This window comes from Pyxicephalus adspersus, chromosome 12, assembly GCF_032062135.1.
Source record: "Pyxicephalus adspersus chromosome 12, UCB_Pads_2.0, whole genome shotgun sequence".
NCBI lineage: Eukaryota > Metazoa > Chordata > Amphibia > Anura > Pyxicephalidae > Pyxicephalus > Pyxicephalus adspersus.
This window is the reverse complement of record NC_092869.1, coordinates 41,656,712-41,671,203: the sequence shown is the minus strand read 5'-3', so window position 1 is coordinate 41,671,203 and position 14,492 is coordinate 41,656,712. Positions and strand designations below refer to the sequence as shown.

The 14,492-nt window shown below is 41.2% G+C and overlaps 1 protein-coding gene across 2 annotated transcripts in view; it reads left to right on the top strand.

Annotated features, from left to right (window-relative positions):
* The window catches only part of SLC25A29 (solute carrier family 25 member 29), a 31,576-nt gene that overhangs the window by 9,335 nt on the left and 7,749 nt on the right, over positions 1-14,492 (top strand). The window contains exons 2-4 of one of the 2 annotated variants that reach the window (XM_072428635.1): positions 3,880-3,923; positions 7,663-7,699; positions 14,275-14,358. Coding sequence is in view for 1 of the 2 variants with exons in the window: in XM_072428634.1 (XP_072284735.1) it covers positions 3,880-3,923; positions 14,275-14,358 (128 nt within the window). In the remaining variant the exon portion in view is untranslated. The remainder of the gene's footprint in view (positions 1-3,879; positions 3,924-7,662; positions 7,700-14,274; positions 14,359-14,492) is intronic. The other variant, XM_072428634.1, reaches the window with a different exon arrangement.

Here is a 14,492-nt window from a genome sequence, read left to right as displayed (position 1 = left end):
GCTCACAATCTAATGTCCCTACCATAGTCATAAGTCTTTAATACAGTATAAGGTCAAGCCAAATAACCTAACGGCATGTTTTTTGGAGGAAACCCATGCAAACACAGGGATAACCTACAAACTCCATGCAGATGTGTCTTTGCTGAGATTCAAACCTGGGACCCAGTACTGCAAAGACCGGAGTGCTAACCACTGAGCCACCATTGATTGGCCTTTAGATTGATCAGGAGAGTTATTGTGGCCCGCATAGCTTTGTACTACAGTACAGAACCAGTGACGGAGATGCTCTAATTACTTTGGAACAGATTTCTGCTGAGCTCTGTTCAATATTCAGCAATACAAGGCAGTAAAATAATCAATATTCCCTGATCATTTTTACTCAGAGAAATCTCAGTCTTATATTCCACATTGAATATTCATTAAACTGCATAGACACTACATTTCTGATGTTGGAAATGATCTATCTCGACCATTGCCAGTTACATCGCTGTTCAGTTCTATATAAGTGGGGAGGAGGAGTCACCCCGCTGCGTCCCCCTTCATATGATATAACAATGGTCACCCCCACTTGGTTATCTAGTGATCCACTATCTAGCGTGTGTACGTGACCTTACAGCCACGGTGCTAGGGTGTTGTGGTAACGCATTGTAAAATATTGTGTTACTGCAAACAATGCCGTGCCACTCGTTTTAACCAGCAACCCAAAGCAATACCACAATGCACTGCAGCACACATGGCTTGTAATGTATTACAGTGCACAGAAGGGAATATTCGGGGCATTGCATTTAAATAAATTGCCATGCACCATTATTGGTTGGCCCATGCACAAAGTGCAAACATTTCTTTTGTATACTTTCAGCATTTAGATTTAGGATTGCAGTTTATGTTCTGCTGAAATCTTTGATTTAAGAATACAAAATTACTGTTGGCCTAAGAATTTAGTCAAAAGTGATATCCAGGCTCCCAGGCCCATGTCAGGGATTTACATTGTCCCCCACTGATTCCACACTGCTGATTGTTTGGAAATAAAAGAAAACCCCGGAGTGCCTCATCCGGACGTTCAATGGCTATGATAGATTCCCTGGAAGGATCTTTACAAATTTTGGGATTTAATCTCAAACAATGGTTTCAGGGCATCCAAACACTCAGGAATTTAGTTTTTAATACATCTCAGCCTTGGGGGTCTTTGAAAAGCACATTTTTTTATACACAGCTGCTTCTTGATGAATAATGTTTGGATATTTCCATGATAAAGGTCTTCTCATTAGGCTGCTGATATTTTCATGAACTTGTTTCACCGGTTTGTTTACGATTGATGAGTCCTGAGGCGTGGGGCTTACGTCAAACTCACACCCCCGAATCGTCCAATCACGGCTGCCCAGCCATATTTCGGATGCCATATAGATAATTCTATACACGCATAGCTGAGGGTGTATTTAAGGTCGCAGAGTAATGCTGCTGAATGCCTTTTTCTTCCTGGCAGCAATGTATATCTTTCCTGGGCCAGATTGGATTTCTGTTTTCTTAAAAGGTGTATGAACATGGGCAGAGAGCATAGCATACGTCTACAGGCTGGTGATAGATCAGTGTGGGGTATAAAATATATATATATATATAATGAAATGCCTAAATACCCTGTAACGTGGTGCTGAGTTTCCCCATTGCACTGCTGGGGCCCCTGAGGATCCTTTACAGAGCCCCACAATTGGTATTTGTATGTGAGCAAACTTGTAAGCTGTTCACTTAGCAAAATGAATTATCGCCTTGCAAGGAATATTTCACTTAACTTAGTAAAAGAGATGAAGCTCTGCTGAGTACAACCAACCCATCATGTCCAAGGAAAAAACTGTTATTTTACATTTTCACATTTTCTTGTACCTGATTGGGTATCTTTTGTTAATTCTTGTTGCATTTACTAAGCTAAGTGAATTATTCCTTGCAAAGTGAATAGTCAAAATTTATTTGATAAATCGGCCCCTAAGGATTTTTATATGTGCTGTAGATATCAGACAGAATCAAAATGTTGGAGTTGTTTCTTGGGAATGTCACTGGCCTGTAGTGATTGGATAGGCTGCATTCTCAGTGATGTCACTGGTCTCCAGTGATTGGATAGGCTACATTCTCGGTGATGTCACTGGTCTCTAGTGATTGGATAGGCTGCATTCTCAGTGATGTCACTGGATAGGCTGCATTCTCAGTGATGTCACTGGTCTCCAGTGAATGGATAGGCTGCATTCTTAGTGATGTCATAGTGAGTGGATAGGCTGCATTCTTAGTGATGTCACTGGTCTCCAGTGAGTGGATAGGCTGTATTCTCTGTAGCTTTTTTCATATCTTTATATGTACCAGCGATATATGTCAGTTCCTAATAACTCAATCTGGTGCCACTGACCATATTTCATATGCTGGAGAACAGTCTTGGGCCTGATAGTATAATTTATTTGACTCTCTTATCATGGCTGTACAGTCCACACTGTGTAGGTTATACAGTCATCTGGGTCAAGTTTACTTATGGTAACTTGTAATGCTTATCACACTTTGAGATGGGGTGTGTGTGTGGGGGGGGGGGGGGGGATTTGGGGTGCGAATACATCAAGACTAGATTATTCAATGACAGTGGGAAACCCATGTATATGCAGGAAATTCATGCAATCTCCATGCAAACTGGGTCCTAGCCGGGGTTTGAATCTGGGACCCTGACCACAGAGACACGGTGTCAGCCATCCCAAAGGTGTAAACTTGGAAAACTTATCTGCCAGAAGCTTTGACCACAGATTTAAATGGGGAGAAAATAGTTACAGGTATATAATACCTAACATGTCACTGACAAGTCATACAGATCCTCCTAGTGCAATAAACCTAGAGATGCCATTCATTATATTACAAGCGCCCTATAATCTGACCTTTGTTCTGAGCTCTAGGTAAAGCAGTGACTGATTCCTAGCAACAAGGGATTGCTATATTTTTGTAAAAACACAAATTTTCGGGCAAAGTTTGTAAAAAATAAATTCCTCAGTTTTATGTTCCACTCCATACATTTCATTTACAGATCAGGACTTGTTAATGCAACAGTGCAAAGTATTTCATGTGCTGGAAATAAGTATATGAAATCGGTGTCAGTGGACTTTTAAAGAGCAGAAATCCTTGGGAAGGAGATAAGATTTAATCTCTGTACATAGGTAAACCGTGTGAACTCTGCTAGGCTGATGTACAAAACATATCGTGTTCATGGCTACACGTCCACGTGCTTCAATGGGAACAGCAGGGAAATTACACCGCCACTTTAAGTGACATAATACGGAGGTGAGACCGGGATATAGAATTTTATTGGGTAGTAAAGTGTGAAAGGAAAATGTCCGTGAGCCAACTTTCATTTTTTTTATTTTTAAAAAGGTCATAAAGTGTTTTATTATGGATTTAAACTATTTAGTTTTGTATAATGCTTGTGCAATAATGTATCTCACAGAGCTCACAGCACTTTATTAATGTAACACCTGGGGTCACCATCTACTTACTGGACTGAGATGCCGATGTTCTATCTGATTTTGCTACCTCTGTGCTGAAATCCCATAGTGATGCCAAATCTTACCCGGGACCCCGTTCTCGGTTTCTTAACTCCACTTCTTCCAGTTGGCTAACTTGACCCAACTCCCCTTTCCTGCCCTGGTATCTATCCTAACCGTCTTGCTAAGCTTAACCCCCCCCCCAGCTTGGTGCCTAACCTACCCAGTACCTTTCATGGCAGAAATGACAGTCATAAAAATCTTCTGCTGCAGCCTCTCTCTTGGTGAATTGCTAGTCTGATCACTGGGGGACTGAGGAAATGCATTCTCCTGCTTGCATACTGAACCTAACACTTTGTTTGTTTTTTTAATACAGGTGCAGCTGGTGTGTTAGTTGGACATCCATTTGACACAGTAAAGGTGGGTTTATTTCTATGATAATTTTATATTCATCACAAAGAATGGTTCCATTGTGAATAAAAAGGAAAAAGGTTTATATACTGGACCTGTTCTGTACATGGGCTTGAGAGCCTTGACGCAGCATTGTTGCAGCTGCAACGTGATGGTATAAAATGGTGAAGGTTTGAAGACAAAGGGAAAGCTTTACTTACCCCACTATTGCTCAACAGGCATAAAAATGTCCAATCTAAGGCGCATGTCACACTACTGGGGTAAAGTTAAAATGAAAATCACTCACCTGGCAATGTGGTAGGGAAGAAGCGAAACCATAGAAATGTGCCTTTTTTCAAATTGCAAATTATTGATTCCTATTGTAAGTTAAAAAATAGTAGCAATATACACTTTGTGTACACACTTGTAAAAAGGGTCATTAATTCTTTTTTTATTTAATTTTTATTGAATTTGCCAAGAAAATTTCAACACATTTCAGGGGTGTAAAAGTCCTTCTTCATGGCTAAAGATAAATAAATGAACAAAATAAAGGGGTCTGGCTGGGGTTAAGGGATCAGATGGGTGAGTAGTTGTTTTTAAGGGTTTGAGTTGAGTTTAGCCCTGAACGCAGTTTACAACACTTCTCTTGTTGTTCTTTCAACCACGAAGAAGGAGGATAGCTGAATCCTGAAGCGTGTTGGCTTTTCCTTTTCAAATTATCAGAAATGGGCATATGTAGAGTGGTGCCAAATTTTGTTATATTTTACTGCTTTCTTTAGGGGAGTCCTACAAATATAGAGCTGTTACCTGCTCCAGTTATCACCTCATAAAGGTCTAGATAGAACCCCCATAACCCAGTACTCCTCAGAATACAGTCTGAGGGTTGTTAGTGTGACGTGGGCCTTACTCCAGTCAATTTGTGTTACTTTGAAAACAGTAATGAAAAATTCATATTACTGTTTTTTTAATTCTGGCCTGTTTGAAGATTTTCCCAAAATGAACACAACTTGCCCCACAAAGATAGTAAAAAGTAAAAAGTTGTGTTAATAAATTTACCAGCTGCCCCTTAAAGTGAGCCTGTGCCCAGACTTTACACATTGAAATATGAATATATTCTAAATATGCAGTAAGCCCTGATCAAACCTTGGTGATGGTTCACAATGAGAAGCTGATTTTTTGTTCATTGGCCAAAATGACTTCAATGGCAGCGCAACATATAACATCTAATTGCATGAAATCCAGCTTCTTCAATATCAATCATCTTTACTTGACATATCATTAGTGAAACAATGCAGCAAAAAATGCATGAAAACACTTTAAAGATGTATGAAAAATCAATATAATGCTCACAGAAAGGTATGCGCTAAAATATCCAACATTCACCTCTGTAGCTAAAGGTGGAGAGATGTGCAGAAATAAATCTTCAAATTTCACAAGAGTCTTTTTTTACATATTTACTATGGAAAGTGGAATAAAGGCAACCTGCTACCCCACTAATGTAAACAGGCAGCGGGTCCCTTGCTGTAAACAAACAGTGGGCAACTGACATAAAAATGAAGTGGGATGTAAACACATTATTGCTACCTGTAAACATGCCGCAGGATCCTGATGTAAACGCACAGCGGAATCCTTTATGGAAACTGGCAATGGCTCAATAAAGTAAACATACAGTGAGCCCTTGATGTAAACACGCCGTATGACGCTGATGTTAACATAAAACAGCTCCCTGATGTAAACAAAAGGGTGCGCCCAATGTAAACACAGAGTGGTCGTTGATGTAAACACATAGTCGCCACTTTATTATAAACATGCAGAAGGGCCCTGTTGCAAACAGCAAGCAGCTCTCTGGAGTTGAACATGCAACTGCTCCCTCGTGTAAACATGTAGCAGGACACTGATGTAAACAGGCAGTGGCTCCCTGATGATAAACACAAATTAGATCCCTAATGTAAATACACAACATTTCGCTAATGTGAGTACCCATTGGGTCCCTGATGTAAACACGCAGTGGGCAACTGGCGTAAACATGCAGTGGGTCCTTGGTGTAAACACACAGCAGTGTCCTGATGTAAACACATAGTAGCTACCAGATGTAAATATCCGTCCTGATGTAAACCCAATGTGAAAGTGCCTGTCCCTGATGTACATGCAGCTTCTTCATGATGTAAACATGCAGTGCTCCCTGATGTAAACATGCAGCTGCTCCCTGATGTAAACATGTGGCTGCTCCCTAATGTAAACATACGGCTACTCTCTGATGTAAACATGCAGCTGCTCCCTAATGTAAACATGCAGTGCTCCCTAATGTAAACATGCGGCTGCTCCCTAATGTAAACATGTGATTTAAACATGCAGCTGCTCCCTAATGTAAACATGCAGCTGCTCCCTAATGTAAACATGCAGTGCTCCCTGATTTAAACATGTAGCTGCTCTCTAATGTAAACATGCAGTGCTCCCTGATGTAAACATGCAGTGCTCCCTGATGTAAACATGCAGCTTCTCCCTGATGTAAACATGTGGCTACTCCCTGATATAAGCATGCAGCTCCTTCCTGATGTAAACATGCATTAGATCTCCAACCGGAGGTCCCTGATGCAAGCACACAGTTCATCCCTGATGTAAACACACAGCAGTCCCCTGATGAATTAATGCATAATACAAGATCTAGAGATATCAGTGATATTTTTTTAATTTATTTTACTGCCTATTAAGAATATGTATTAAAAGTCTATAGCATGGGCACAGGTGCAGCATGAATTCCTGTTTGGAGCTCTCTCCAGATATTGGATTGCTTTGACAGCAAGACAAAAAAACATTTTACGTAGGCGGTCAATGACTGTCTGTGTATTTGTTAACAGCAGATTTTCTTTGACCCGATTCCCATTGAAGTTGATCTGCTGACAATCCGGGGTATTAGCTTGGGATAGAAATAAGCATTGTGTGGGAAGTGCTCTGATTTCAGAGATTGTGTAATGTCCTTCATTATATTGACTGAGGGTGAAGGAGAGAGCAGAGAGTCTGTGTGGAGGACTTTGTGGATAATTTATTGTTATATTTTATTATAATGAATGATGGTATCATGTGATCTGCAGAATGGTATAAAGAGCAATAGGAATACAATCCTTCCAAGGGCTGATTGTAGAGGAAGTATTAGAATGCTATGAAGCTCTCTGCTTCTTGATGAAGTGGCCCTGTGCTTCCAAAGCTTGCTAGGATTTCCTCCACAGTGCAGCTGGGCACAGAAGGCGGCAGTCAGACTGCTGGAAGGTCTTGCGTTAAAGTGAACCTGTCACCAAATAAAACGCATTTTGCTCCTGCATTTGTTGGGTTGGGTTCACAGTGTTGCGGTGTATTCACAGGGCTGACACACTGCACCACAATGCAAGGTAATGGGTTATCATGTGCCGTGGTGCATTTCAATGCATGCCCCATGGCACTGCAACAATGTGCACTCTGATGTATGTTGCATACAGTGTGCACCCGGCCTTATCATACTTTATAAAGTTTTATTGCAACTTTATACATCAGTGGACTAATCACAAGAAATTATTTTATCAAGAGGCTATAGGTAAATGCTGGAGCATTTGCTTTCATGTAAATATATATACAGCAAGGTGACAGGTTCACTTTATGTCTAATATGGCTTCCGTTATGCTAACTGTCTACGCTCGTAAACCATTTTTATGTATTGTGTTATATTGCACTGTTGCTTTTATTTTCCTCTGCTCTCCAAGCCAGGGGGAGTCTTAAAAGTGTTACTTTGTTGTAGATGAGGGATAAGCCTCTTCCCACACAGTTTGCGGCCAGTAAGTATTGCCCAGGTGAATTCTTTCTCTGCAACTGATTAATTCTTAAATGATCTTTATCTAGCACACAGTCAATTAATCGATGTGTTCACTGTAATATATCACTGAACTTGGCTCTGATTGTATTTCTGTATTGTATAGCGTATATATCACCATCAGTTCCAGCCATCTTTATTTTGCAGCCTTCCATTGTGTCGTGTTTTTGTATCCATACGTCATTTTTTTTCCTGCATGCTTGGCTTGCTTGATGTATTTACTGCAGGCTTAATGTTTTGCTGTTCCATGGTAATACGATGCTAAAAAGACAACTTCAATGCAGGGAAATGCACTGTGTTCATGGTATTTGTCTCTGTGTCTGCCTTGCACTTGCAGGAATCTTTGGAAGTCCTAAATGGTGCCTTTTCAATCCTTGCCATATGAATGTAGTTCTTCCTCTTCCAGTGTGAATGAAGAAGGGGGGTCAGGTGCTCTTGCACACCAGGAAACCCCTTGGAGCTGCCATTGCTTGAGTTTTCCAAGCAGAAAAAGATGCCACCAATGTATGGCTGACAGTCCAAAATAAACGCAATGGGTCTGATTTATTAAAACTCTCCAAGACTAGAGAAGATGGACTTCCATGGGAGAATCCAGCAACTAATTGCCACCTGATAGCAAATCTATTTTTAGGAATTCCATTCCAAGTTTGTGGAATCACCCAAGTTCTTCCATAAGTCAAAAGTCTTTCTTCACCAGTCATAAAAAGCTTTAATAAATAGGATCCTATGTATCCAGCACATTGCACAGGTTTACAAAAGGCTCCCTTCATCGGGGCATTATTAAACCCTAAAAACTAAATATAATATCTTCTAGCCATACATACTTCTTTTTTGATTTTTCAATTGGCACTACACTGGAATGCATTATCAGACAAATAAAAAAAGTCTTCTCCACCAGCAAATTTCGGAAGTGCTACTGATACATGTGCAGTACAATAGATACATGCGCAGTACAATAGATACATGTGCAGTACAATAGATACATGCGCAGTATAATAAATACATGTGCAGTACAATAGATACATGCGCAGTATAATAGATACATGTGCAGTACAATAGATACATGCGCAGTTTAATAAATACATGCGCAGTACAATAGATACATGCGCAGTACAATAGATACATGTACAGTACAATAGATACATGTGCAGTACAATAGATACATGCGCAGTGCCATGCATGAGTGCTAACATTTATAGGACATGCAGTCCCTACAAGATAATGTGTGTCTGTGCTCCCCAACTAGATATTAATAGGATCTCTGAGTAAGGTAGGCAGTGCCAGAAACATATCCAAAAGGCAAATAAACCTTTAGAAAATAGAACAAGGTAGGCATTTTGCATCTAACAAATTGTATTAGGAGATAACTTTTATTGTGGAGGTTTCATACTACTTTAAAGTTTCTGCACTGGAACAGAAGGTCTGATACCCCCAAAATCTTTTGGTCACCAATTTTTAACAGTTCTGGCAGTCTGAGTTCTTCCGAGGCTGAAGGTCAGTGCACAAAGATCCATCTTCCCATCTTATCTCTTGCAAGGAATGTGTTGTGTCTCTGGTAAGAAGCATATTATTATTTGATGATGTGAAATAAAATGCCAAGGAAGGTCCTTCAGTGCTTGTCCTTGGACTTTGCCAGACAGAACGCAGTCTGCCTAATTATCTCCCACCAAGACTTGGGTTGCAAAAACCTTTTTAGAGGGAACTAGAATGGCACAAACTACCTGAGGTTCACCAAATTCTCTCCAAGTATTACACAGTATTTAAAAAGCGCCAACATATTGTGCCGTGCTGTACAAAGTCCATAGTCATGTCACTAGTTGTCCCTTAAAGGAGCTCACAATCTAATGTCCCTACCATAGCCATATGTCATTAATACAGTCTAGGGTCTATTTTTGGGGGAAGCCAACTCAACTGCATGTTTTTTTGGATTGTGGAAGGAAACTGGAGTACCTGGAAGAAAACCCACACAAAAACAAGGAAAGCCTGCAAACTCCATGCAGACAATGTCCTGTCCGAGATTTGAACCTGGGACCCAGCGCTGGAAAGGCAAGAGTGCTAACCACTGAGCTACCTTGCTGCCCAGCTTTTACCCCAAGCCATGTTGTCTTTAAGAACAGCACCATTGAAGCTATTATTCTAGTGCCCCGATATAAGCAAGGTGAAGAACAACCCGGCATGGATACATCCATCAGCATTGTCAGTACAAACCCAATAATTTTGTCTTTCAAAATGCAAAATTCAATGGTTTAGCTTTGAGATATCATTTTTACAGACTCATTGGAGGAGGCAGAGACATAAATTGGTCTCCAAGATGTACAGAAGTTGATTCAATAGTTGAAAAGTTGAATCGGCAATGAGAGTAGTCACTTTAAAAGAATGCTGATCCTCTTTTAATTGAAATGACATTTATTTGGCATTCTTACTCCAAATTTGTGCTCACAATCAGATGATGAGCTTCACTAAGTAGCTGGAGGTTTACCAACTCTTTAATAAGTAAAGAAAAGTCATAGACACCATGCCAACTTCTCAGCTGATTATCATCTACACCAAGGAGTTTTTTTCCATGATGCAAGGTTATGTAGGAGTGTTGGGGTTTTCACATGATCAGCTGAAATAATACACATTCAGTTCAAAGTGATCTTATCATTCAATTGGAACCAAGAAAACATTGGGCAACGGTAGGTGTAACCAGGCTTGTGAGTCAGCAGTGCCAATGCTGATGCCAATGCCACCTGCAGCATCTCATTTCATTGTGCAAGAAGGAACAGAATACATAGGAGCGAAAACACAGCTCTGAATTCAGGAGTGCAGCATTGTTGCCACTTGATTACAGAAAGCTGCAGTAGGTTGATTTTTTTTTTGGCAGGAACACATTTACAGGACTAGGAGAGATTTGTGCAGATGGACTTATATTACATGTTTTAAGGATGGAGAGGTCCACAGTGACCGCAGCTACAGCAATGCTTTGAGTTCTTGCTCATTTACGTGCTGGGAAAATAAATTGAATGTGCTGGTCACCTAAAACAACACGCATAACTTTCCCAACTGATCAGAACAAAATGTGCTGCCTGCCCAATAGGAAGCAGAACAATGCCAAGCCGGGACACAAAACATTGTTCTTCGGAATGTTATTCTACAGTTGTTTGAGGAAGATAAAACAAAACATTTCACAATTTTCTAATGTTTCCACAAGAAATTTCCGTTGGTTGGAGCTCCGGACGCCCGGCCACTGATTGGCTGATGCTGTGCAGCTATGACTCTGCATGCTTCCCATCACAATGTCTGCATGTGTGGCTTGTGTCAGCTCAGTCATAATATTCTGTCCGCTGTCATAAACTTCCGCCTGTATTTCACAACCTCTAATTGCTGCAGTGACGCTTGTATTAGAACAATCCGGACATCTGACTTCTGAATGAGCTGGAATATGTAGTTCTTCAACAACCAAGGCAAGGCAGACCACGTAACTTTATAGTGTGGATCCCTTTATGTGACTGTACATAGAATTGTGCTAAAGGATCGCTCCAGGCAACTAGTAAAATCATTATTTCATACTGAACTCCAACACACAACCTTTTTAACCCTGTTCCCTCCCCTGTCCTAGGACCTTGGTCAAGTTTTAAATATTGTGTCTCCATTGTGATCATTTTTTCTCACCTCCTGGCCTGTTTGACAAGCATCACCCGTTGAGGAAGTGAGGCCATAGCCATTTCCCTTTGGGGGGGGGGGGGGTCACAATGTAGCTCATGTGCCCATCAGGCTTATGAGAGTGACTTGGTTGCTCATTTGGCCACCGTCACCGTGTAGTTCACTTAGCCATTGGCCTTTGGAGGACCATAGTGTACATCATGTAGACATCAACCTTTTGGAGGTCACAGTGTAGCTTCCATGGCCATTGACTTTTGAGAAGTTACAATATATCTCACCCGGCCATTGGCCTTTGGAGGGTCACAGTGTACAATATATAGCCATCATCCCTTGGGGTCACAGTGTAGCTCACATGGCCATTGGGCTTTGGAGGGTTACAATGTACATGATATAGTCATTGGCCTTTGGGGGGGTCACAATGTAGCTCATGTGCCCATCAGGCTTATGAGAGTGACTTGGTTGCTCATTTGGCCACCGTCACCGTGTAGTTCACTTAGCCATAGGCCTTTGGAGGATCATAGTGTACATCACGTAGACATCAACCTATTGGTATGTCACAGTGTAGCTCACATGGTTATCGGCCTATGGGGAGGTCACAGTGTAGCTCCCATGGCCATTGACTTTTGAGAAGTTACAATATATCTCACATGGCCGTTGGCCTTTGGAGGGTCACAGTGTACAATATATAGCCATCATCCCTTGGGGTCACAGTGAAGCTCACATGGCCATTGGGCTTTGGAGGGTTACAAGGTACAAGGTACATGATATAGTCATTGGCCTTTGGGGGGTCACAATGAACTCCAATGTATCTACACTGTAACCTTCATAATCCCATCAGGCTTTTGAGGGTCACAGTGTAGCTTACATGGCCATCTGCCTTTAGAGATTAACAGTGTATGTTAAAAAACCATTGGCCTTTGAGGAGGGGTCACAATGTAGTTCATGTACCCATCAGGCTTTTGAGGGTCAGTGTAGCTGACATGGCCCTTGGCCTTTGGAGGATTATAGTGTAGTTCACTTGGCCATTGGCCTTTGGAGGATCATAGTGTACATCACATAGACATCAACCTTTTGGTATGTCACAGTGTAGCTCACATGGTTATCGGCCTATGGGGAGGTCACAGTGTAGCTCCCATGGCCATTGACTTTTGAGAAGTTACAATATCACATCTCACATAGCCATTGGCCTTTGGAAGGTCACAGTGTACAATACATAGCCATCATCCCTCGGGGTCACAGTGTAGCTCACATGGCCATTGGGCTTTGGAGGGTTACAATGTACATGATATAGTCATTGGCCTTTGGGGGGTCAGAATGAATCTCAATGTATCTACACTGTAACCCCCATAATCCCATCAGGCTTTTGAGGGTCACAGTGTAGCTCACATGGCCATCTGCCTTTAGAGATTAACAGTGTATGTTAAATAACCATTGGCCTTTGAGTAGGGGTCACAATGTAGCTCATGTACCCATCAGGCTTTTGAGGGTCAGTGTGGCTCACATGGCCCTTGGCCTTTGGAGGATCATAGTGTAGTTCACTTGGCCATTGGCCTTTGGATGGTCATAGTGTATGTCATGTAGACATCAACCCTTTAGTAGGTCACAGTGTGGCTCACATGGCCATTGGGCTTTGGAGAGCTACAGTGCTCATGATATAGTCATTGGCATTTAGGGGCGTCACAGTGTGACTCATGTGCCCATCAGGCTTTTGAGGGTCACAGTGTTGCACACTTGGCCATTGACCTTTGGAGGGTCACAGTGTAGCTCACATGGCCACCGGCCTTTAGAAGGTCATAGACTCAGCAGAATCAGCAGAGCTCACATGGCCATTGGCCTTTGGGGGGGGTCTCAGTTTCCAATGCCCCCCCTGCTGTGCTGTAGGGCTGCAGCAATATCCTGAACCCGTAGTCTGCTTGCCATTGCTCCATCTCCCACCTACTCTTCAGACCTCTACTGAACATTACCACCATGATGTAGCCCCACCCCCAGCTTTTACATAAACCCCTCCCCTGCTCATCTATTAATCTACAATAAGTATTAAGTGTGTTTTTTGTGTTTACCTTGTATTCTTCTTTAAAGAATATTTGTGTTTTTATTATGCGTTAACTCTTTTGATATACCTGGGCACAATAAAACTTTGCAAATAAAACTTTTTGCCATTTCTTATCTCCACTTTGGTTGTTTTCATTACAGACAAACATTGCTTTGCTCAAATTCAGCCTGTCTGCACTTTACAAATGGCAGGCTGGGATGGCATTGGATTATCAAACGTTTGCATGGGCAATGCCTTTGTCTAGCAGTTTGTGTTCTGTCTCTCTAGTGATTATATGAATGCAGTACATCACCAAATTAACTACAAGGTTTATGGCTCCTGGACCCGAGGGTATTGAACCAAAAAGACAGCAGACAGCTAAATGTAAACAAAGCAATGCTTACCTGTCTGGGCCTGTAATGTCCTTTTTCAAGGCACAGGAATATGCAAGGTTACTTTGTCTCCCTGGGTGCATTAAAACAGTGAATGCGTTTTAAAATGACTTACTCATCCAAACCAAATGTCTAGATCTGAATTGATCTGTTTTGTAATATTGGTGTAGGCTGTGATGTGTAGCAGTCATTGGAATTTTTATGATTTTTTTTTTTTTTTTACAATTCTGATTTGTAGTTTTGATGAATAAACAATTTGCCATAGCAAAAAAAAATCTTTTGTTAATCTGATTTTTCTGGTTTGTCTTGTATATATTTATAATCACAAAACGTTTGTTAGTAATGTTGTTATCATTCTCTGTGTTTTGTGGTGACAGCAGAATAAATCCTGAGAATTTAAGAGATTTCTGTGCCAATAGTGCAGTGGGCCAATAAAAGACATCTAATGACACTTTTTATATTTTCTCGTAGGTGCGTCTCCAGGTGCAGAGTGTAACGAAGCCCCTTTATCGTGGAACCTTCCACTGCTTCCAATCAATCATCAAACAAGAAACAGTAAGTAATGCAGCTCTATATTCTATACTTGTGACATCACTGAGAATGCAGCCAATCTATTCGCTAGAGACCAGTGACATCACTGAGAATGTAGCAAATCTATTCGCTAGAGACCAGTGACATCACTGAGAATG